Below are 24,660 nucleotides of genomic sequence, written 5' to 3' on the forward strand. Positions count from 1 at the left end.
ACTGAAACTTGGAATGGATCCACAGCCCCACCAAAACTAGAGGCACCAACCTCCACTGTCACTTCACAACCTCGGCTGATTTGGCCTTGTGGCTCTTATTCCACGGTGGGGGGTGGGGGGTGGAGAGGCTGAGGGTTCTTCCAGAAAAGGCTTTGTGCAATTGGCTTTCCTCATTTATAACGTTTTACAGGGGAGACAGGAGTTCAGACAGTGTCATCTTCCACTCATAACTAGTGATGGGTGACCTTACCTCATATCAGTTTGTTATTTACTTGGAAAATAACAACTTTCCCATGCAGGCTCAGACAAGAGTTCTCCCCCAAAGCAAACTCGTGTTCTGTGTTAACAAGCTCTTGCACACGCATGATGTGAAAGTGCATCTTGGGAGCTGTAGTTTGGAATTGTGTAGTGCCTCCTTGGATCCAGAGCAATGTGGGAAGCTGCTAAGGAGACTGTAGGATAACTAAAAGTTTGGGGTGGGAGACAGTGCCATGTCCTCCTTCATGCAGTACTGGAGTGGTGGCGAAGAGGGAAGCAACACTGGATTGGGCAAGGTAAGGGTTAATCCAACCAGTGCAGTGCATGCACAAAAATAGCATTGTTTAGATCCAGACTGTGCATGCTCAAACTCACGAACTTAATAGCAAATTCATAAACTACTGAGTTGGGCGAGGTTCTACCAGCAAACAGACTAATTATGAAATTCAACAGCATCACTACTTAGAACCCTCCTATGTTTTCCTACTGCTTCTACCTTTTTTTAAAACCACAACAAAATTGTATGAAGGAGTGAAAGATGGAATAGTTCTAGGAGATGTCCATCTGGAAGTTCCCCTCCCCTCCAAAACTCTTTTAGGATCCACACTGTTGCTTGAAGTAAGTCCCATGGAACAAAATAGAATCCCCTTTGGAGTAAACATCCGCAGGATCGAAATGGAAGAGAGGGGAAGGAACATTTGATTAACTACCAAATGAGGAGTGAAACCTACATGTATGAAGAAGGACTTGCGGGAAAGCATTCATTTTTCAGAATTTCTAGTGAAGTTAAAGGGTGCTTCCATACAGTGGGCTTCTAGTGCTACCAGTTAGAAAGCATTGTGCAGCTGTTTTGCCTTAAGAGATTTTCTATTAATAGATTTTCTGCGATAAGAAAAAAGTTGGAAGAAGCATTGGGAAACCATAGAAGGGTTATGAGTGGAAGACGGTGTGGGTAATCTGGACCCCCAGTAAAATGTTGTGAATGATGCAAGGCGATAGCGCAATAATAGATTTTCTGTGGTTAAAAAGAAAAAGACAGAAGAACCATGGGAAAACACAGGAGGGATACAAATAGACAACAGCATCTGGACTCCTATAAAAATTCTGTGAATGAGGCAGGGCAATTGCACAATTAAAGATTTAACTAAGATTAAGATTTAAAAGAGGTGGAGAGAAAGAAAATGTACATCAGGATGAAAAACTATATAATTCAAGTTCAGCGCTCCCTGGCTGAGGGGGTTCTGGGCCTGAAAGTCTTTTCTGAACTGGGTATGAAAGCTATTAAAATGTTGCTGCTTGCTCCACTCAGTGCCCTCTAAGAAGATGGCTAGTGCTGTCCTTTTAAAATCAAGAAGTCAGGACTTACCATGCCAGCAGAGAGGCTCCAGAGTCCTTGATATGCTCCTTCTTGGTACTACAGCTCCATTAATGTTGCTGGAGTTTAGGATTTCCCAGACAAAAGGTGCATAAGGCTCTTGAGAAAATGAACCAGCTTTACTGTCTCAGGAATCCCAGTCAAGCCCTCCAGTTTCATTAGGGCAGATTTCCTTTTGGGAGATGATGTTTCACATGCACACAAACACACACCCATTAATGGATATGTAAGTGTGTGGTCTTAATGACATTAACCACAAATCACAGGACTTGTAAATGTGTAAAAATAAATAAATAAATCCCCCTCCCCAGTGTTGTGCAGAGTGCATTGTGAATGAAAAGCTGCATTTTTCAGTTTTGAAACATGTACTAAAATAATAATAATAATAATTTGAATATTCAGGACTATTTTGTCTGATTTTTAAACACTAACAATCAGGGACATGCATGTTTAGGTTGTCATCATCCTAGGAGAATTGGGACTCCGCACCCCTTCCCAGTTTTATATTTGGGGTTTGGGGCCAACCACACTGCTAAGCATCTTCATCTGGAAGTAAATTGCCCTCCATGAAACTTTGGTCTGAGTAAATGTGGTTAGGAGTGAGGAGGCTAGTCACCAGGTCACTGCGCCTTCTAGGCAAGTCTACCCAGAAATAAGCCCCATTAAGTTCAATGGAGCTTCCTCGCAGGTACTTGGGGCCACATTTATGCTGAAACAAATCCCACACCACCGATCCGATGCCCATGCCCCTGACTTGCAAGTAAGGCCTATGGATTACGGTGGGGTGGTCCCCTGAGAAAGCAGGCAAAGCCCCCACGGGAGAAGTGCCCGGCTTGGGGGGCGAGAAAGACGTCCTGTCCGAGAACTTATTCCGGGGGTGGAGGAAGAGCGATGGGATTGTGCACTGGGGGTGCCTGCCTGCCTGCCTGCCTGCCTGCCGTGGCCTTTGGGGAGCCCTGTTGCGCCTTTTGATTCCTGACTGTGTTTGTGAGGGGGCGGGCGAGGGTGGGGGGCGATGCCGGGGGGCGGCTCCACCTTCTAACCTTGTTTTCTCTCCTCCTCCTCCTCCTCCGCACCCTTTCCTTCCTTTTCTCTCTCTCTCTCTCTCTGCAGCCTGTGTTCCTGTCCTTTCGAATAGCCGCTGGGGCAGGTAAACCTATTGCCAATGTGCACAAGTGTTGTGTCGTGCAGTGATGTGGTGGTAAATATCACATTAGATTTTTCTTATCTCCTCTCCCCTTCCTCCTCCTCCCCCCACCCCCGCCCTCCTTTCTCCCCTTTGCCTTCACGCTTTTTCGACGCCCCCTTCCTTCCCCGCCCCCATATTCTTGTGGGGCTTTTTTGTTTCTTTCATTTTTAGACCTTTTTTTAACCAAACCAAAAACAACACCTGCCAATCAATTCTGCAACAGGAAAAAGATGCCTTCGACATGAGAAGATCTTTCGAGAAAGCTCCTTATAGCGAAGAGGAGGAGGAAGAGGAGGAAGGCCTCCTTTAAAACGTGACAGCTGTATTCATCCTTCAAGTCCTGCGTGCCACGTTATTGGGGTTTTTTATTATTGTTATTGTTGTTATTATTTTAGGCTGGTTGATCATACACTATCTTCTTCTGCGTCTGGACTTTAGTCCCAGAAAAAAAAAAGAAATAAGAAAAACTCTCATACCTCACCGTCTCGTATATTCCTGTGACATCAAATATGGACTTTTTATTTTTATATGGAGATGCGTATATTATGCCACAGTCTGGTTGCCAAAAAGAAAAAAAGAACCCCTCTAGTTTGCCGCGGTGTTCTGTGTTTTAGACTTCACTGTGCTTTGTTTTTAATTTGTCAATGTGAAATTATATATAATATATATAATATTCAACATTTAGGACAATTTTCATCACCCTTCCCTGGTTTAAAGCTAGGTTGGGATTTTGTACATTGCCTTGTATACAAGTCCCGCTGTGATACTGTACGTTGACCAAGATTTATGGTTTTTGTGATTTGCGGGGGGGGGGGGGGCGGAGAGAGTTGAGGGTTGAAGCTGTTGATTTGGGGGGGGTGTCATTTTTATAGACTTTTCGTTTTCTCATGTTATTTACTATACTGCCATGTCCCATGGTTTTTTGAATCACACAACAGCAGCTGCTTTCTATACATGTATATATTTATATATTTGTATGTGAGTGTGTATAGAGATATATATACACAGATATAGAAATAATTTATAATTATAAACCGTTTGTCTTTCCTGCTACAACATAGACTTTTCCAAACTAGAAGTAAAATCCAGCGTAAGTCCTGCTTAGAGAAGACACGTTGACATGAATGGGATTCCCCATTCATTTCAATGCGTCTACTCATAAGTAGCACTTACGGTGGATTTTATCTAGCGCAGCCTGTACACCCTTTACGTGGCAGTAAATTCTACTGTGTGTGAGTGTGTGTGTGAGTGTGTGTGCGTGTTCCCACCCCCGTGGGCTTTAACTTCGAAAATAATGAAGTTGAGATCCACGTTGGGGAAAAGCTGCCGGCCACTAACACCCTATCCTGAAACACGTTTTGCTTTGAACTGAAAGCCACTGCGGTCGGTGAGACACGAAGCACGTTTAATCTGACACAAGTTCCTTAGAAATTGCAGGTTTACTCGAAAGTAAGTGTGGTTAGGGTTGCTAGGGAACAAGTGGCCCTGAACCCTTTAGAACTTGCCTCAGAGCCACAACGACAACCAAATGCCTAGAATCGGGGCGTGCGGCTGGGCGCGTGTTTTAGGATGCGGGTGAACGTGTGGACCCAACGCTTCCGAGGTTTCCTATTTAAGAGCGGGGTCGCCAGATCAGCCCCAGGGTTTCCTCCGCCGGTGTATATAGAACCAAGACACTTCTCCATCCGCCGACTGTAGTCACATATTTAAGCAGCAAACTCTGGTGCCAAGTATTGTAGCGGAAAACAATAAGAACACGAGAAACGGAAGAAACCAGCCTCGCGTCAGGTAGCATTTTTTCCACTGTAGCTAAAGGAGAGAAATGGGGGGGCGGGGGGGGGGCGTTCCAGTAAATCTTAATGCTGATTGGGAGTTCTCCTTCCCCAACCTTTCTGCTCGCCCATGGCCCACCCCTCTTTTTCACTGCTCGCCCCCAACCCCCCACTACAGCATTAAAAGGTGATTAGCGAGTCTGTTGATGAAACACAAAACGGAGGGCTTTATTGATTTAATTTAGAACACTACCGAGTTCAGGGACCGGGCGATGGCGGCTGCGTTTGGATATAAATCACACGCTTGGGGAGGGGGGATAAAATCCGAGGGGAAAGGGCTGGTGGGTGGAAGTCACAGATCGACCCACCACCACCACTTGCAGCCGGGATGGGGGGGGGGGCGGTCACTGGAAGTATAGAGACGCCTTCAAAGATTGGAGCCACGCGGGGATTGGGAGAAAGTTTGTATTCTGCGTGTTCACTTCGAAATGAGCATTCTGGTTCTCAAGCAATAAAACTGATCATGGTGAAAACGGTCCTGTGTGTGTGTGTGTATTTTGTCCACTCACCCGAGGGTTGCCTTTTCCTGTCTCCGTGCAGGTGAAAAATGTTAGAAAGGGGCGAAGCGCCGAGCTGAATTTCTAAGCGCAGAGGATCCGGCCTCGCCTCAGACTTCCAAAGCCCTTTGTTATAATAATACCCAACGCGTGCGTTGGTCAGTGGGCGGGCGGCGAAGGGATGCATTCTGCACACGCTCAGACGCACGGCCACGTCTGTAGTCACCCCTCCACAGGTCCCAGGGCTAAGCACTTCGTCGAGTTTAGTAGAGCCACGGAGAGGCCGGCCTCCTGGCTCAGATGAACTGCCCTCGTCTCAGTTTTGAGCCAAGGGGGGCAACTGTCTCCCTAAAACGATCGCCTCGTTTTCAAACTGCCCCCACCCACCCCCCAATAACGCTGCATCCTATTACTTGGTCACCATTGATTTCACCACCTATTCCTATAAAATTACGATACCTGTTCGGTTTAGATTTCAATCCAGGTGCTATGGGGTGTTCCCTATGAACGTTTATTCGGAAATAACGTCCACTTGTTAATGGGATTCGTTCCCAAATCGGTGTGGGTGATTGTAGCCCAAGGTCCCCAGTAGGGAAGATAACAAAATCCTAAACACTTTAGGGGGGCTGGGGAAATCCCATTAAAATTATTAGTAGAGACGAATGAAAATTGCCTTAAATCACACTGTGGTGGCTTAACTGTTAGTGGACCATTGAAATAATTTTGAAAAACTACTTTTAAAGCTGCGATCCTAGGCACATTTACTTTGGAGTAAGTCTTAAATTGGGCTTGCTTCCGAGTATACAGCATAACAGTGGGATCCAAAACATTTGGAGCTCGAAATGAAGTAATTAGGCGGAGAAACCGCTTTTATTTTCTTGATACATCTCTCCTGCTCATTATCAAGGAGTTATTTAATAAATTCTACTGACTTAGGTTGTAGCCCTATACTCACTTACCAGGGAGTAAGTCCTATTTAAGTTGAGTGGGGCTTATCTTTGTAGTCAGGTTACAAGGGCCCTTTTTACACCTAAGGGTTATCCCAGGAAAATGGAGGGATCCCCTGTGAGTCATTTGGATGCACTGGGACGATCCGGGGAGAGGCAGGTGTAGAAACGGCCAAGATTTCATTGGAAATCAAGGTGTTCAGTTGAAGGCTGCACTGGGATCTTGACTAAACAAAAGTGTCGTTATAGGGACAAGGTGGGTGGGGAGGAACTCTGTGAAGACTGCAGAGTCTCGTGTTTAGGGAGGGAATTCCAATATATTTGCGAAAGGAACCAAGTGTTCCGCAAGTAGGAAAGCCCGATGCAACAGGAGGCATTTCAGAAGAGGACATTTCAGCGACTGACATCAAAGTACGCCTGCTAAAATCCCCCTTTTCTAACCAACTATTGAAGGCGCATCTGGCCACCTTCTCTGCAAGTGCCCAGCTGGCGGCTCCTTCCCCTTACATTAGGGTCAAGAGCATATTCAGCGAACGACACAATGTCAACAAGCGGCTGATTCAACAGCTCAATCCTATGTGCGTCGACTGGGAGGAACACGTAAATCGCATTGAGCTCAATGGGACTTACTCCGAGTGAAGTCTGTAGAGGATTGCAGCCTGAAGTAATTTGAAGCCAGCAGACAGGTTGCTTTGATCTTCAGTGGGGCCCGAATTGCAATTAGATCCCGTCTTTTGTTTTGTTTTCAGAGCAACTCAAACCTGAAAGCTTAAGCTCAGCATGCAGATTTTGTGGCTAACGAAGCGCGACCCACCAGCCATGTATGACGGCCCTCCAAGGCAGGCGGGTTGGACGAACCTCATTACCATTGTGCTGCCTGCCAAAACGTGGAGTTTCGAACCCCTGGCAGGCCTCAGTAGAGGGTTACAATAACTTAGAAGTAACATCCCCCTTTTAAAGCTAAATCTACGCTGCTGCTTTATAGCGGTATTGAACTGCGCTGATAACTGACAATCCACATTCCATATACCGATTTCGTAAGTGTCATTTCCAGCTTTTTATTCCACACGAGTAATGATCTGACACAGGTGTAGATCTATCTAGGCTTCGCAGCACCTTGCGACAGCGAAACGGGCAGGATCTACACTACTGCTTTGAAAGGTTTAAAACAGTGGCTGAGTTCGGACGACACGCTAATCAACTGGGGTGGGCGGCTGGGTAATAGGAACAGAATGGGAAACAGCCGTTGATTAGTGTGTCATGCGAACTCAGCCAGCAATGACAACTGTTGGGGACACACTTTTCAAACTGTCATATCCTGCTTTGGTGTACATCTGGGGTAACTATTTTTAATAGCTCTTTTTATAGGCATGCAAATAGCTGCTCTTAGATGGTCTCCCAGTGGTCTCCCATCCAAATTACTGGTCGGGCTGGCCCTTGCTTAGTTTTAGCGATACTGGTGTTCTCAGGCTACGCTCTAGGCCGGCGCCACGGATTAATTACGGGCAGTATCTCCCACCATTACACTCTATAGGGTGACTGGGCTCCTAGTACAGCGACATTTTCTCCCTTCCCATTTTTCTCCACACCACTTTATACACCTCTATCACATCCCCGCTCCTTATTCACCTTTTTCTTCTAAGCTAAAGAACCCTTACATTTTGTAACCTTGCCATCACGTATGAACAGGCTGTTACTCCGAATAAGCTCCATGAACACCAGTCGGGCTGATTTCCATGTCAATTGTTTTAGGATGCCCTATCCTCCAGAGGTGGGGGGGATGGAGAAGCAGTTGCATTCTTAGGATGGGGCACGGGAGTAGCGGTTAAATCTAGGCCACTCTATAAAAGAATCAAGCCGTCTGTAAATGACAACACTGTTAAATGTCACTTCTGAGAGTGATCTCGCATGGTCCGTTTGATGCACAAACGTGTATTTCCTAAATACCTTACTTACTATGCAATCCTATATGCATGCCTACTCTGAAGTGAGCCCTGTTAAATTCAATAATAATATTTATTTATTTATTTATTTCCCACCTCTCCCTCTGGATTGAGGCGGGGAACAACACCAAATAAAATATAATACATAAAATTAGTTAAAAGATCATATAAAACCAATACAATATTAAGATAACAATCACAACATCTTAAAATTCTTAGGTTTAAAATTCATCTGTGTAGGCCTGCCAGAAGAGACTAGTCTTCACAGCTGTCTTAAACTCAGAGAGAGCATTAAGCTGACGAATCTCCTCTGGCAGGCCATTCCATAGTCTGGGGGCTGCAGAAGAAAAGGTCGTCTGGGTAACTGTTGCCTAGCTGTGGTTGACTGGAGTAAACCCTTCCCAGATGACCCGAGTGTGCAGGGCGGATTTTATAGGAGAAGGCGATCCCGCAGGTAACCTGGACCCAAACCATGTCGGTAATTGTGCAAAGGATTGCAACTTTAAAGGTGACTCAACATTGCTTACCGTGAGAAAGGTTTTAATCCATCACACACTTACTTGGGAATAAGTGCCATTAATTGCAATGGAGGCTACTTCTAAGTAATCTTGCACGGATTGGACTACGCTGATCTCAGTTAAGACACGCGAGCCTTATGAGTAAGTAAATTTCCAATCGCAGCTAAAGATCCTAAAGTCCAAACCTATATTTATTCGGAAGAAAGTCCTACTAAGTGTGCAATGAACGCAATACGGCTGCTGCGGAACTCAAATCTGCCAGCTTCTTAACAGGAACTCAAACAGTTGCAATAACTCTATGGCTGAGTTCAGACGACACACTAATCAACGGGGGGGGGGGGAGGTAATAGGAACAGAATGAGAAACAACTGTTGATTAGCGTGTTGCCTGAACTCAGCCTATGGCTCTGCAGGCCAGCGAGGGCATCCTTCTGTTTCAGTAAAACCAATGAGGCCGACGTTGGAAGTAAATTCCGTTTTACGCAGAGATTTCATAAGCAGCGTAGTCCTAGGGCATCTCTGTTCAGAAATCAGTTCCGCTGTGTTCAATTGGTGTGTTTAGGGCTGCGGCCTAGAGGAGTTACGTCGGAAGGGAACGCCACAGAGGCTGCCCACCCACCTAACGGCCTTAGCGGTCTGTGGATCGGGCTATAACTTCGTGCTTGCCGCTTTGATGGCCCTGCTGCTCAATCCGAGGCTTGGGTTCCGGTCACTATCCTCTGGGAAACCTCTCTGGCTTTCAAGCTCCCTTGGACTTCTGAGAAGTTGCCATCATCCCCAAGTCGTTCTAAACTCGTGAACTGGTTTAAGTCAAACCTCACCCGGACGAGGCCACCTGCCCCGTCACTCTCTCTCTCTCTCTCTCTCTCACACACACACACACACGTGTTTTGGATTCCTTTCGTCCCCGCGCCTGAGTAGAGACTGCCGAAGAAGCAAGTGCTGTATGGACCTCAAGTGTGAACAGAAAAATTTGGTTTGAACCGCTTGATGTAGACGAGTGTCGAAGAGCTCTGTACAGTTCGTAAGCCGCCGCCTTACTCAAGTAACTTCGGTTTGCTCCGAACACCTAAACCCTTTAAAGGGGAAGGAGCGAAAGTGTTCTTTTTGCCCCGGAATTTGCTCAGAGCTGAACACGCCATCTAACTCCAGGTGGAACTGCGCAGCGTACTTCCGGGCCCTCTTTCCCTCGAAGAAAGGAGCTGGTGGGTTGAGGCGCTCGTTGTGTCCTAACAGGAAGGGAGGGTGCCTAATTCTGCATCTCGGGGATTCCAAATCAAAGTTTTCTGACACAGGCTGGAACAAAGTGGATGAGAGCTATTCAACAGGTGCAGCGCTCCCCCCTCCCTTCGCCATCGCTTAGTAGTACCTGCCGGTTTTCACGTGCAGGCTCACAAGAGGCTGCCTTATGCCAGGTGAGAGCGTGTCTCTATCTAACGCAGAATCGTCTGTCAGGCAGTGGTACCCAATGGTCTCAGGCAGAAGCTCTTCCCATCCCCTGCTACCTGGTCCTTTCAACGGGGGATGTCATTGCTAGCGAGAAATCGGAGCGTGGGCTTCCCACGGGCAAAGCCTGCGCTCTACCACTGTGCCCCACCCCCATTAAGGGCAGAAGAAGCGGGTCAGAGGGGGAAAGTGGCAACCCTATTTCAGAGCGCGGGACGTAATTGACTCTCTTCCATTTTATTTTGTTTCTTCTTTTTTTTTTACCGGCGGCAGCGCCCAGCTAGATCGATCGTCTTCAGCCAGCAATTGCCGCTCTGGACTGGCAGCCGTTGCGAATCCACAGGCGTCTCGAGAAATTCTTTTGCAGCCTCGAGTTCCATTCGACGACGACGAGCGCCTCCTCCCCTTTAGTTGGAGCGACCCATTTGAGCCAGATACCGCGAGTTGGCCTGTTCCAACGCCGCCTGAGAGATAGGGGAGGGAGATGGACTCCCGGCTCGATTTGGCCAAAGCACCGGTCCGTGCGTGCGGGGAAATCCTTTCGCTCTCCCAGAAGGCCTCCAACGCGCATAGTCAGGCTTTCCGGAAGGGGCGGCTCCCCCCAGTTTGTTGTTAACGATGACGCGTTGTAGGGGGAGGCAGAAAACTCTTCGGTCCGGTTTAGCACATCCTCCACATCTGAAGGGATCCCCAAAGTGCAGGATGTGGTTTAGCTCTTTAAATTTGAAGTTTCTGCTTGGGCCACGCGTTGCTGTCCAGGCGCGGACCGCCCATCCAAAGCCAGAATTGCCCCTTTGGGCTGGATCAGACCTAACCGACTTGGGGGAAGTGAAAGAGTCCGGCTAATTGCAAAGTGAGGTGTCTTAAAAGGAACGTCGGTGAAAGTCCCATTTAAGTGAAAAGGGTTTATGAGAAAGTTTTCCCGCGCTAAGCCCATTTATTTATACCCAAGTCAGAGGTTCCAAGTGGGTTTTAGGCCTTACCGTTATATTCAGCAGCTTGATTCAATAGCAAGTTTCTATTGCTGAAATTAATGCGATGACTTCAATGTAAGTGAACACTGGTTTATTATTGACTAGAAGAACAAGATTGGGTGCATATCGTTTTGTAGTCCATCCAGGACTTCATTGGAGCTTAGGGATCTTAGATCAGAATCCCTTGTTAACGCCAGTTTTCAGCATTGACCATCGGAAAATATAAAGAGCTCCTTGGCATGGGCAGAGTGCCTTAAGTGTGTGCACGCTTCCACCAGTATTATATAATAATGCTTTGTGCACATGCGGGATGAAAGGGGCAGCACCATTTGGTCAGGGAGATTATTTCTTGGTAGGGTTGAGCTCCTGTGCTTCTCACTGCAGGAAGGGATAAGCCCTAGGAAAAGGAAGCACAGCTCTAAAGCTTACCACTAAAGAAGCTTTTGAATACAATCTTTGTTCACAGATAATATATTTAAAAAGCTTGGGTTGGATCTAGACCTAGGCTTACTTAGAGTAGACCCATTGAAATCAATGGGACTTAAATTAGTCATGAATGACTTAAGTCTCAATGGTTTCAATGGGTCAGCTTTTAAGTATGACTATGTCTGTATCCAAACTCTTGTGTCCCATCCTACGTGTAGGAACACAGTAATGGGTGATCTATAGAGTCAGGCCATTGGTTCATCTAGCTGGCTCGCCAGGATTTTTTAGACAGGGATCTTTTCTCATTCCAATCCCTGGGATTGTACCTTGGACCTTTTGCATGCAAAACATGTGTTCTACCGCTGAGCAAAGACCCTTCCCATTGGGCTCAGTGGAAATTTACCCCCAAGTGGACATGGATGGGATTGTAGCCATAGTCTGGAATGCATCATTTGTGAACGTGGGATAGAAAGTAGAAGACAACGACCAGTTTTACATCAAATGTACATTCTAGCCAGTGTGGATTTTAACGTCTGAGTTATAGACAGGAAGAATGCAAACATGAAAAGGCCACAGTGTGAGTATTTATTTCTTGCAAAAACATCTGCAGCTTATTCAAGAGTCTAGAATAGCCCCTATGGAGCCATATGAAATGGCCAGTAGATGAATTATGGGTGGGAAATAGGGGTGCACCAAAATATTTTGCTGCCTCAGGCAAAGTTCAAGATGACACCGACCCCTCCAATTTGCTACCCAGGACCTGACCGGAAGGGCAGTGCAATCTTACATCACCACTGGCATTGGGGTTGCATACTCCACGGCATCTGAGGGCTGCAGGCTCTCTTAAGGGGGGCACAGCTCTGTCCTAGGCCACTCCCTGCACCTCAGCATCTGCTGCCACTGACAGCTGTCTCATTTTGCCTATTGGTAGGGCTGGAACTGATGGGGAATCTTTTTTCAGAGCAAGGGGAGAATCCCCTTGTGGATTTCCTTCTGGGCACTACATACTAGTGAGTGGGGAGGGGTGTGTGCAAAGCAAAATAGTAAAGTGGGGCTTTCTCTCTCATACACACACATGTATTCATATGCACAGACTGAAACTTAACACGCACCCACAAACATCTCACTCACATCGCATCAAGCCTAATTGTTAAGTAAGGGGAGGGATAGTTATTATGGATTAATTGATAATGGTACAACGAGAGAGATCTTCCATAAGATCATAAGGAGGGGGACAGCTTTAACCTCGAGTTACGTGCAGACTTGGGACCACATAAAACTCCCCATGGCCTTGAGTGTGACCCCAGATGCCATCCCTGTACTGATGAAATTTGGGTACAGCAGCAAAAAAGGGGAGGAGGTGATTTGCTGCCAAAATGCAGCAGCAAGCCACTACAGAGATTCAAAAGTGACCCATTTGAGTTTCTTTAGTGGCTTGCTTCTATATTTGAGTGGCAAATCACCTTCCCCTCCACCCCTTTTTTTCTGCTGTTGCAGGCAGTTTGGAAACAGGAATGTAGGAGTCCAAGGACTGGAAATTAGCCCTATGGATCACCTGAAGTTGCCCACCTGACCTAGAGGCTGTTCCTTTTGTCTGATGCTCAGCAGCTTCTGCTTGATATACACAGAATCACACCATTATCCATTAATCCAGAATAAGTGTTCCTCCTTGGTTCCATATTCACAAACCAGAGACTGGGATTATGAGGGTAGAACACAACTGGTTGGACTACTACTGAGGGAAGGGAAGTCACAGAAAAATCAAACACTCCTGTGTTTCAGGCCAGATGCAATTCAAAGAGCTGCTTTTGATTTTAAAAGCCTTCCTTGGTTAGAGTGAGAGTATTCGAGCACTACCCCTCTCTCCCTGTATATATTAAGATGTCCAGTTGAAGGCCTCTTGCTGGTGCCCCCACCCCTTGAAGTGGAACATTCTCCTCTGAGACATTCACCGTAGAGTCTTTCTTTCTCATGCTTTTGAGGTCATTAAAAAAAAACTTGCATCTTGCTCTGTCCTGCTGTTGTGATCTTGTGCCCTTTAAATTTATTATTTTTGTTGGTATTTATATTTATATAGTTTTATTATTCCTTTTAAACTGCCCTGGGAATTCAACTGGTAGTATAAAAAAATACCTAAACAGAAATAAACAAACAAATGCAGTTATTCCTCAGAACCACCTATATTTTCTACCATCTCACTAGTATTACATACTGAATAAATAATTAAACCTGCAGTACTATACATGCTTACCTGGGAGTAAGTCCCATTGATCCCGGGGAACTTACTTCTGAGTAGAGAGTATAGGATTGCACTGTAAATAGTCATATGTGCTAAGATGTGCAACCAAAGGCACAAATCTCCTTGGTTAAAAACGGGGAAATCTCTGTTGGTAACATTCATATCACAATCATGAGATGCAAAAATGTAATTGCATCAAATTCTCTTGAAAATATTTGCATTTGAATCTTGCTGAGCAATGTTTACCTCTTCCTGCCCTAAGTGGCTGCAGCTTCTCACCTTTGTGAACAGATTGAGGTCGATCAAGTGATTCTGGCAGTGCAATCCTGCACATGTTGACTGAGAAGTAAACCTCACTTAGTTCAATAAGACGTACTTCCAAGTAAGTGTGTACAGGACATCTGATTGTATCCATTTCAGTTTTCTCTAATTGCTATTGTTTATTTAGGACTGATTGTAATAATGGTCATACACATGTTGTTTACTGTTACTGATGAAGCTGATGACATTTTCCAGCAAGCAGATGCAGTCTTAGGAACAACATCACCCGCAGAGGTCCAGTTCAGGCATTCTAAAACTCTCCCTATAGCATGTCCTTGGGGAATCAAGCCACATGGCGGATGTCGCTTCTCACTTGGTGCACCACATTGACAAGCAAGACTTGCTGACAGCAAGACACACTAGCATTGGGGCTAAAAAACGGAAGGGAAAAGTTGTAAATTTCACCAGCTGCTGCACCGTTTTCCAGTGTTTCTTCTTCTGCACGGCTGTGATGATCATTTGGGCACTGGTGCACAGTTTTGAAGTGCCTGAAGAAAGCATTCTCAAGGGGGGAAGCTTTTTCCCAGTGGAGGGTTCTTACAGCATCTCATGGGGGTCTGCTCACCACACCACTGTTAAGGTCATGGAAGATCTGACCCTGGCACAACAAGGTTGCCGGCCCTGAAATGACCAGGCTCTCTTTGGCCTGGAAAGGTTTCCTTCTGGAATGAAGCAACACCATCACAAACTTGCTCCCAGAGACGTATTTTCAGCCCAGCTTTCTCCAGCCTGAAGCCTTCTCGGATGTGTTTTACTGCAACTCCCATCATCCCCAGCCAATGGCCCTGCTGGCTGGGGACAATGGGGCCTGTAGTACAAACTATCTGGAGGGCACCAAGTTGGGGGAGGTTAGTTTAGATTAATAACGCTCAAGCATATTAATTAAGCTCAAGCATACTTTTGATGCAATCAAGGTCCCATTGAAGTCCACACTCAAACTTCCATGAGTTAGAATCAATCAACAACAACACCCCCCCCCCCCGCCCTCCAAAAAGCATTTAGGGAGACCTGACCTGGAAAACTCCGAAGAAGGAAGCGCAAGACAGACATAATTCCACCTCATCCAAAAGCTGAAGTTTTCCAAAGGAGGAGCTTGTTAAATAATTTATTGATTTATACAAAGTCTTTCCAACCATAAGAGGTTGAAAGCAATTGAAAATCAAGTGATGCAGTCCTCTCTCCCTTACATTCTCTTTAAAACAAAAATAAAAAGGGGGGGGGAAACAATAATTCAAAAGAGAAAGGAATGTAAGTGAAGCCATCCAACCCCAAAATAATAATAAAAAAGAAGAGGAAGGAAAACTGCCCTTTCCTTTCCTTTCCTTCTTTCTTTTCTTTGTCTTTTTTTTTACACTAGAAATATACATCACAAAAATCTGCAATTTCTTATATACAAAGTGGCTGAGGTGGGATCGGAGACCCATATACAAAACAGTAACAAAATCTTGATTGTTAGGAGCAGGAAAGCTACCAGAAGGGGTGAGGGTGGGGCGGGATGAGGGGGTGGGGATAATAACCTTAAAAGGCAGCAGTTCAAAGTACAAATTGTACCCCATCTTGGGCCCATTTAGTTCCCAATCAGTTCCATGGATTTCAGTGCAACTTCTTTCCAAACAAGTGTGCCCAAGACTCTGGTGTGACTTGGGCCAGATCTACACCAAGCAGGTTATGACACTTTGAAAACGGCTTGAAAACTGTATCTGGAGTGTGTACTGGGCCCTAACAGTTGTCACTACTGTTATAAACCATTTTAAAGCAGTAGTATAGATCCTGCCTGGAAAGTAAGTTCCATTGAAAATCAAGGCAGCCATTAAGCACAGAGACTGCAGAGCAAAACCCACTGCAGTCTGTGAGACCCTTAGTCCCTTGGCTCCTGCTCCTGCATAGGTGCAGTTTATTCAGAAGTCAGCTTCAGCTGCGATGAACTATCAAGTAAGTATGCTTAGGACTACGGCCTAACTGTTGTCAGAAAGTCAAACACACACTAGCATCCCAACTCCAAACACAATCCTATGCAGGTATAACCAGGAAGCAAGCAGCTGAAACAGAGCAACTTTGGATTGGCTTTGGATTTCCAGGGAACTACATTTCCCAGTGAATCCTGCTTAAGGTCAGGTGGTTTGGCTGCAATCCTCTAAGCAGTATCTTTTAGGTTAATTGGACTCATAATAGGATGGCAACTTTTATTCCCAAATTCGGCATGCGGGGGTAGGGAGGTGAGGGAAAGACTGAATGGAAAATAAACTAAGGGCGCACTCCTATGTATATTTAGACAGCAAAAAAGTCCTACGATTCCCAGCATTCCCTAGCTAGCCTTGCTGGCTGGGGAATGTTGGGAATTGGGGGACTTTTTTCCTGCCTAAACATGCATAGGATTGCGCGTTATGGAAAGTTACCCCATCCAATGGGGAAGCTTCTTTTGACCTCCTTCCTTCCCGTGGGCGGGGGAGCGAGCGAATGTGCGTGTGGCATGTACACCGGTGGTGAGAAAGGGCGATCCTTCATTTCCATAACTTAATCTGTAAAAATATATATACACACATTATTTCCCCTATGTGGTGGGCTGTACAGGACGTCACTGCGGCCAGGCCCGAGGCGGGCTGGCTCTGGCTGGCGTCTGGCGTCGGCTACCCTGCTTGGCCGGAGGAGAGGACGGGTGGGGAGGTGGGGCGGGGGGCGGGCGGGCGAGGGCTGGGCCGCAGTCACGAGGGCTCCGAGGCGTTGCTGCAGGGACTGAGCAGGGCCAGTGGCGCGGTGGCGGCGGCGGCGGCGGCGGCGGCCTTGTGCTTCTTGAGGAGCCGTGTGATCTTCTCGTCGTCGGAGTTGGGGTCCAGTGGCTTGTTATACTCGTCGTCGTCCTCGTTCTCCGAGCTCTCCTTCAGCTTCTCCGTCTCGGAGTCGTGCTTCTTCTTGGCCGAGGCCATCTCGGCGGCATGCCGCTTCCGCCACTTGGTCCTCCGGTTCTGGAACCACACCTGGACCGTGGAGACAGACACAATGACAGTCACACACCTTTGGCTTCATCAGGGCAGGATTGATCAGGGGTGAATTACCCCGTGGCCCGATATGAATCTCTGTTTCACCTGCACGTAATCGGCGCTTGGGACTCCGCAGGAGAACCACTCTTCCGTGCACGATCACTTCTTAGCTGGGACCTTCCGAAGCCCACTAGGCTCCTGTGCCACTGCGCAACAACAGTCCTGAGTCTGCACAGACTAACCCAAAGGGAAGCCCATACAACTGGTTTTCGTGTTTCTATTTGCTAACTCGGATTAGAGACCTCACTTCGGCTGAAGATAATTGCCTTTTAAGGAAAGTGCATTAAAACTGCAATCCTATGCACACGTACTAGGGAATAAATCCTGCTGAAGTCAGTGAGACTTCTGAATAGCCAGACTCAGGTTTACGCTGAAAGTGGCCTTCAGCAGGTACAGATAGGGCAGATTAGCGGGGAGTCATTTCTTGGCTACAAATTGGCTGGGATGAAGTCTGGGTTCCCTGGACTTCAGTGAGGCCAACACCGATCCTAAATACTTGGAAGGAGTAAGCACCAATGGAACTGTAGAAGCCACTCCCATGTTCTTGTAAACTAACCCTAGGCAGGTCATTGGATGTAAGTCTCCTCACTCCCAAAGAACTTTGGAAAGGGGTTCAGCCCTAGCCGCCGACCTTATGGCCACTTACTCAGAAGTAAACCCTGTTACATTAAGTGGGCTTTACTTTTAAGTCACCCTTAGCTCCCTCACTTGTTATTTGGAGGTCAGTGGGGCTGACACCCAAGTAAGTGCGCTTAACAGTGCCGCTTCATAGTGCAATCCCAGGCGCACTAAAGAAGGCAGCCCCACTGCATTAAATGGGGCTTACTCAAGTGCATTTAGGATTGCAGCCTGCAAGTGTAACATTACATGTCTACATTGTTTCCCCATCAGGATTCTTAAGTGCCAACCCTTAATATTTGTTAAATTCAAGTAATTGCGTTTAACACTGTCTTGGCTTGAGTAAAGATACATGTCGGACACACTCACATGTACCATCGGACTCACATGTAACATCCTTTCAAATACCCTGTGCATACATCCAGCCACCTGCTCACACCCCAGGGCTTCAAAAGCTTTACATCTACCTCTGTCCGCAGACCCACATTGCCTATCCCATCCCACATCCAGGGCATCCCATCACTAAAAGAATCGCTAAGCCATAATAACTCCACTCTTATGCACATGTAAACATACACCCCCCCACACACACACCAAAAACACACGTCTACATAGCAGACCTCTATATGACATCTCACCACTCATGCACACACGTTCACACTCACAGCCCTAAATTCAACGATAGCGGGGTGGGGGCAGGGGTGCAAATTTCTCACGGAACTTACTTTCCAGTAGGCGAGCTTTAAATCAGGTTCTGAGTACTTTTATTTTGAAATAAATTCCTAAGGCCAGATCTACACCAAGCAGGATATGACACTTTGAAAACTGTATATGGAGTGTGTCCTGGGCCCCAACAGTTGTCAATACTGTTATAAACCATTACAAAGCAGTAGTGTAGATCCTGCCTTAGTTTCATTCACACTTCCAGTAAATAGATTTAGAACAATATGCTTTATTCTAACCATACTTATTAGAATGTAGACCTCAACAAACTCCACAGGGCTTACTTTCAAGTATACACTTTTGAGAACCAACTCTTGCCATAATCTTAGCTTTTCAGCCCTCTTTTCAGGGTTAAGTTTCCCAGACAACATCTCCTTTTCTTAATAATCTAGTTCAAAAACATTTATGTAGGAAGCTCAGCTCACTGGATTCCATTGGTCTTAACTAGCAAGGATCTAGATGCATTTTGCTGGGGAATTTTTAGGTCTATTTAAACCTGGCCATTTTGCATTGTAAAAAAAGGAGAGAAATTATGGGTGAGATCCAGACTCAATTATACTTAGAGTAGAACCATTGAAATCCACAGGATTTAAATTTAGTCATCACGTAACTCAATTCCCATTGTTTTCAGTGGGTCTGTTCTAAGCGCGACTAAATCTGGATCCAATTATATTATTGTGGATCAAGTCCTACTGAATCTAATCCAGCCTACTCCAGAGTAAAAATGTACAGGGTTGTGGCCTCAATTATACCGACAGATTGTACAGAAAAGAAAGCACTAGGCCTCAGAAAAGCATCCCATGTGTGGACATTGGTATCTTTCTGTTTGGGTCAATATCTTCTTCAAAAAGAGGAAGAGAAAAAGCAACAGGATCTAAGGAATGTATTTCTCTGGTTTTCATGACAATTACATCGGAACATATCGACCCCACTCATATAGGGCAGCAGGACAAGACCCAGCTAAAATTCAGCCCTTGGGATGTCCTGTTGAACTTTGGCTGGATTGTGACTAAATTTATGTTGGGGGGGGGGATCTCGTTTGGAACTTTAAAATATCTGTTACAGTAGCCCATGTTTAATTCTTAGTTAAATATTTAATTCTTATTTTTAAAAGTTCAGCAGATTGTTGTTGCAACAAAACAAAAACAAATCCTATTTTTATTAACCGAAATTGCTGCTCATACCAAATTTAGAGTTCTTGTAGTATAAGAAAACTTAAGTTTTGTGTAGAAAAATTTCACCTTTCGCTGAAGAAAAGGTTTTAAAATGTAAGAGATGCCTGCCTGTAGACAAATGTTACTCAGTTAACAATGCTTCTCCCTATTAAAATGTTCTTCCTCTTTTGAAACAAAGGAATAAGGAGGACCAAAACCAGGCTACAAAGCTCAGCATACTTTCTATGAAGAAAGCCCTACTGAACCTACTGAGCAGTGGATTTTGCTGCCTTATAAACATATTTCGGATCAGGTTGCTAATCAATTTTACCTCCGGGAGGTTTAGGGCTATGGAGTAACAGGTTGAAACTAACGAGGTGACTTTGGTTTAATGACATTTTCATTATTATAATTATTATTATTTAATTAACACTTGTACTTCGGATTATAAAATAAATACTAGGTACACAGTCCTTTAAATATCTACTCAGAAATAAGTCCTGTTGACTGATGGGGCTTACACCCAGGTAAATGGATTTAAATTGCAGCATAAAGTTTCCAAAATTTGTGACATATTCTTAACATGAAAAAATTAAATTCATATTTACTTGATCGACAAGGCGAATAGCCATTTGTTTTTTGTTTTGTTTTGTTTTATTTTATGTTTTGTTTTCTTGTTGATGGTAAGGACACACATTTTGGAAGTAAGCCTCATTTATTTCTAAGAAAAGCTGCAATCACATACACCCACCCTTATCTGGGAATACAGTTCCATAGCATTCAGTGGGACTTACTTCCAGGTAAACATGCATAGGATCGGGCTGCTGGACCCTCGGAGATGAGCACAATTTTGGATTAACCACGCTAAGAGTGCAATCCTCTATAGGTCTACTCAGAAGCAAATTCCCCTAAATCCAGTAGGACTTACTCCCAAATAGAGAGCTATAGGATTACAGCCTTCTGCGTGTCTCCTCAGAAGTCAGCTCCATTGAGTTCCGTAGGACTTACACTCAAGTAAACGTCTATAAGGGTTACGATCGGAGCCCGGGGGCTGTAGGTGTCGATCCGAACGCAGGGGCGCCGCGGCGTCCGCCTTTTCTGCCCGGCCTCCTCAACCTCCCTCGCCCACGTAGCGGAAGAGGGCTTACAAGGACACCTTACCTTGACTTGACTTTCGGTCATTCCCAGCGAGTAAGCGAGGCGGGCCCTTTCTGGTCCGGCCAGATATTTCGTTTGCTCAAAGGTTTTCTCCAAAGCAAAAATCTGCTGCCCTGAGAAAGTCGGTCGGGAGTGTTTTTTCTTGCCATCTTTGTCCAAAACCATCCCAGCCTGGGCTGAAAACAGGGAGGGGGGAAGGGAGGGACAGAAAGAGCCCCATCAAGCGCCTAAAAAAAACACCTTCTGGAGTCAAGGTGGGGCAGGGGGAGCAACCCTGTCTTCCTTCAACGGATTTCATCCGGACTAGCATCATGAAACAGCACCTGTTCATTGCACGAGACTGCAAATCGTCCCCAGCCTTTCCTGAGAACAAGGCTGGTTCGGGCCGCGCAGGAGAACTTTCGGGACTGGCTCCTTTTGCGAGCGGGGTTAATCCTAGGAGAGGGAACCCGTTCCCTTCGCCTGCGGCTACTGTGGCGGCCAAAACGGCCAAGCGAGCGCGGAGAGGGCCCTTGCCAAACTCCCCGGCTTTAGGCAAGACGGAGCCTGCGCGAGGCCCTTCAATTCCCTTCAGGCAAACTGGTCAATTTCAACTTGCCTTCGGGAAAGTTCTCCGGGCCCTTTTCGCTCGCAGACCACGCCGCATCTTTCTGCGGCGCCGATACGTGTGGCTTTCCTGAGCCAGGCGTGGACCCGCCGGCCAAGCGGAAGGGGCTGTCGGAGATGTGAAGAGAGGAAAGAAAAGAAAAAGCCCCCCCTTCCCTCTGTGAAGGGGACCAGGACGGCTAATGCCGCTGGTATCTAAGCCATGGAGCGACCACCCAGGACCCGCCAAGCGTCAAAAAGAGCCACTCGAAGGGGGAACCGCGGGGACCTTTAGCTGGTTGGGTTTGGTATTTCAATGGCAACCAGTTCTGGGAGCACCTGTTGACAGCACCTGAGCCCAGCCGCGCAGCTTACACATGCTGGGGGCGAGACTCTCCGAGCATGTGCAAAGTGCTGTTCTCTCCTGTCACCCTAATAAGTAACTACAGATCTGGTATTTAGGGGTTGAGTTTAACCCTGGCACTTCTCTTTTAGAAATGACCCCCCACACACACATTGAAATGTTCGCCCCTCCTATTTCTAATCTCTCCCCCCCCCCCCCTTCAGCAATCTCTGCTCCTTTCCTGGATCCACCTGTGCTCGCTTCTTGCCTGCCTGCCTGCCTGCCTGCCTTCCACCCACCCACCGACCCACGCACTCAGCTACTCCCCGGATAACCAGCAGCCAGCCAACCTTACCGGGACAGGCGAGCCTGGGGTCCCTCCAGGGCGATCCCTGCATAACTCCGGGCCAGAAAATAGGCGGCCGCCCGGGCAGCTCGGCCAGGGGCTTGGGATACCTGGAGACGGCCGCCGGGTTAAAATACATCCCCGCCGCGGCGGCGCTGGCCAGTCCGTTCAGCCGGGGCAGGCCGGTGAGGAGGTTGCCGGCGGCGGCGCCCGCCACGGGCCGGCCCAGGATGTCGCTGATTCCGTGCGGGGTGCCGAGCGGCAGCTGCGCGTTGAGGCTGCCCAGGGCGGGCGCCTTGAAGCCGGCCGGGTTCTGTAGGGCGTAGGGGAAGAGCGACGTCTTCATCTCGGCCATGTTGTGCAGCGCGGCCAGCGGCGTACTGCTCAGCACGAAGGCGCCCGGGCGGTTAGCCTCCATCTGCCCCACGGCTAACATTGGGCAGCATCAAGGGGCGAGCGGCGCAGAGCGAGACGGCCGGGGAGCAGGGCGGGCGGGCGCGGGCAGAGACGAAGCGGGGGCGGGCGAGAATGCGCCCCCGGCGCCGCGGTCCCTCCTGCTGCTGCTGCTGCCTCCAAACTCCGGGGGAGCGAGACCCAAATACGCCGGGCCCCGCCTGCTTCTGGGGTTCTTTGCTTCAAGAGAAAAGTAGCAGAAAAGGCCGCGCCGAAGGCAGCCACGAAGTTTTGCGCTCCTCCTCCTCCTCCTCCTGCTGCTGCTGCTGCTGAGCTCAGATTGGTGGTGGTGCGGCGGCGGCGGCGGTCGCAGATCCCGGCTTGTTTGCCAAGGGCCAACACAGCCGCAGCACTCAGGGCGGGAAGTTTTCAGGCCAGGAAGAAAAAGGCGTGGCAATCGACAAATATTGGGGAGGAAGGAGAAGGGGTGGTGGAGGAGGAGGAGGAGGAGGAGGGAAGGATCAAGGAACAAATCTTGGCCGATTCAGACTTCTTCGGGCAACGTCACCTGAGAATGGATCTCTTTTAATTTGGTTTAGTTCATTTATTTGCGCCCAGTTTGGAAATCCTCTTGAAAATCGGAAGGATGGACAATGATGCGGGGGTATCTTTTTTCTCCCCTTTTTATTCTGTTTCCCCCCCCCCCACTCCTCCTCCTCCTCCTCCTCCTCCTCCCGCAATGTATTTTTCTGGTTCTTCCTGAGCGGTTTCCCTCCCGATGAAATTGACTCAGCGCTGGAGTCCCGGAGTCGGACAAGATGCACTGATAACCTCGCAGCCACCTGCCGGCAGCGCTCCCTGATTGGTCGGGTTCTCTTCCGAGGCCGCTACTATTGGCCAATGGACGGGCGTTCTGGACTCCCGCTTTGCATCCGCGTCATGGAAGTCTGTGCTCCGAGGAGGGCGGGGGGAGGAGGAGATGGGGGGAGGAGGGCGGAGGGAGGGCGAGAGAGAGAGAGGAGCAACATTAAATGAAGGTTCTATTATAAAGTCAAGGTACTTTAAATGGCTGTAAATTTACCCGCTGATTTATCTTTCAAACCACTAAATAAATCCCGTTGAATGGGAGTTTAAGTGAGGCTTAAGCTTTTCTTTTTTCCTTTTTTTTAAATAATCAACAATAAACAAACAAACAAATAAAACATACACACAAGAGTCTATATTTTATCTCATTGAAATCCTGAAGATCTTTATGATCAATCAGCCAACGTCACTTTTTACAAAGGAATAGCTTTTCCTTTCCATTTCTTCCTTTCTGAGTTTCTGCAAAAAACCGGCAGGACTTTATAGAAAGTCACCGAGCCTTCGGTAGAAGCAGAGGGAGCGTCTCCCTGCCGTTTACTTATCTTTTCCCCCACGCAAGAATGGTCCGCGCGGTTTCCTCACCCAGGTGCGGAGGCTGCGCTCGCATCCCAGCCCTTGAGCTCGATTTGGTCTTACGTGTAGATGATTATCTCTGGGACTCCGGCGTGTCTTTATTGCCTGAACTCACTTCTGATATGTATCAATCTTATCTAGCGAAGGGCCTTAAAAAGCAGGCCTTTTGTCCCTATTGATTAAATCGTGGGGTCTTGTCACCCAGCTGCCCCCCCCCCCCGCATACCCTTTCCGGCTTTATACCGCTTGTATCCCAGAGGCTCAAAAGGCGACCAAGAGAAACTGCAAAAGGTGCCCCAGCCTTAGCTCGCCTTGCCCGATCCTGTTCTTCGACCTCTCTCTGCATCTTTCTGTGAATCGGCCCGGTTTCCCCCCCCCCCCCGCCTCATTTCGAAAGATAATGTCAAAAATGCAACTCTTCAAGGTCGCCTTCCGATCTCTTAGTAGCCACGAAACATACCAGGCACTTGATACACTGGCAAGTTTGACAAAGAATTCATCGTGATCCACTTTTCTCTTTTCGTCTTTCTTTCTTTCTTTCTTTCTTTCTTTCTTTCTTTCTTTTAAGTGGCGAGATTTTCCTCTGGGCAAGGAATGGCTTCAGAGATCATTTCTGAACCATATAGCAGAACAAATCTAGGCATGCTTTTTTTTTTTAAAAAAAAAAAAAAGAAGTAAGGCACACTGTATCCAATGGGACTTACTCCCAGGTAAGTTTGCATAGAATTACATCCTAAGCGCGTTCTATATGCAGGCTGAAAATATCAGCGGATACTTCTTATTTTATATAAATTGCCCAGGTCCATTCCAGGATGTAAGTCTGACACAAAGAACTGAAACATATTTAAAGGGAACGTATTTAGGAGTAGCGTGTTCTCTATCTACTACTTCTCCAGCATTA

General features: G+C 47.1%; 2 protein-coding genes across 6 annotated transcripts in view; one reads left to right on the top strand and one right to left on the bottom strand.

Annotated features, from left to right (window-relative positions):
- INPP5A (inositol polyphosphate-5-phosphatase A) overlaps nt 1–5,124 on the top strand; it is a 290,804-nt gene extending 285,680 nt beyond the window's left edge. For 2 of the 5 annotated variants that reach the window (XM_063132845.1, XM_063132850.1), the window contains exons 15-16: nt 2,772–2,834; nt 3,046–5,124. In XM_063132845.1, coding sequence (XP_062988915.1) covers nt 2,772–2,834; nt 3,046–3,132 — 150 coding nt within the window. In that variant the 3' untranslated portion in view covers nt 3,133–5,124. Of the gene's footprint in view, nt 1–2,746; nt 2,835–2,993 lie in introns of all 5 variants that reach the window. The other 3 variants (XM_063132848.1, XM_063132849.1, XM_063132847.1) reach the window with 3 other exon arrangements.
- Nucleotides 5,125–16,666: 11,542 nt separating this feature from the next.
- On the bottom strand, nt 16,667–22,365 carry NKX6-2 (NK6 homeobox 2). The gene is made up of 3 exons (XM_063133274.1): nt 21,939–22,365; nt 20,659–20,831; nt 16,667–16,939 (listed from the first exon to the last, which is right to left on the bottom strand). The coding sequence occupies exons 1-3, from the start codon at nt 22,363–22,365 to the stop codon at nt 16,667–16,669; spliced, it is 873 nt and encodes a 290-aa protein (XP_062989344.1).
- Between the last annotated feature and the right edge of the window lie 2,295 nt (nt 22,366–24,660).

This window comes from Elgaria multicarinata, chromosome 8 (genome assembly GCF_023053635.1).
Source record: "Elgaria multicarinata webbii isolate HBS135686 ecotype San Diego chromosome 8, rElgMul1.1.pri, whole genome shotgun sequence".
In the NCBI taxonomy this organism is placed as follows: Eukaryota; Metazoa; Chordata; class Lepidosauria; order Squamata; family Anguidae; genus Elgaria; species Elgaria multicarinata.

Coding starts and splice junctions, on each gene's coding strand:
- NKX6-2 (XM_063133274.1), bottom strand. CDS start 22,365: ATGTTAGCCGTGGGGCAGATGGAGGCTAACCGCCCGGGCGCCTTCGTG. Junction 20,832..21,938: donor CCCCAGGCTCGCCTGTCCCG/GTAAGGTTGGCT, acceptor CCCTGTTTTCAG/CCCAGGCTGGGATGGTTTTG. Junction 16,940..20,658: donor TGACCGAAAGTCAAGTCAAG/GTAAGGTGTCCT, acceptor TCCACGGTCCAG/GTGTGGTTCCAGAACCGGAG.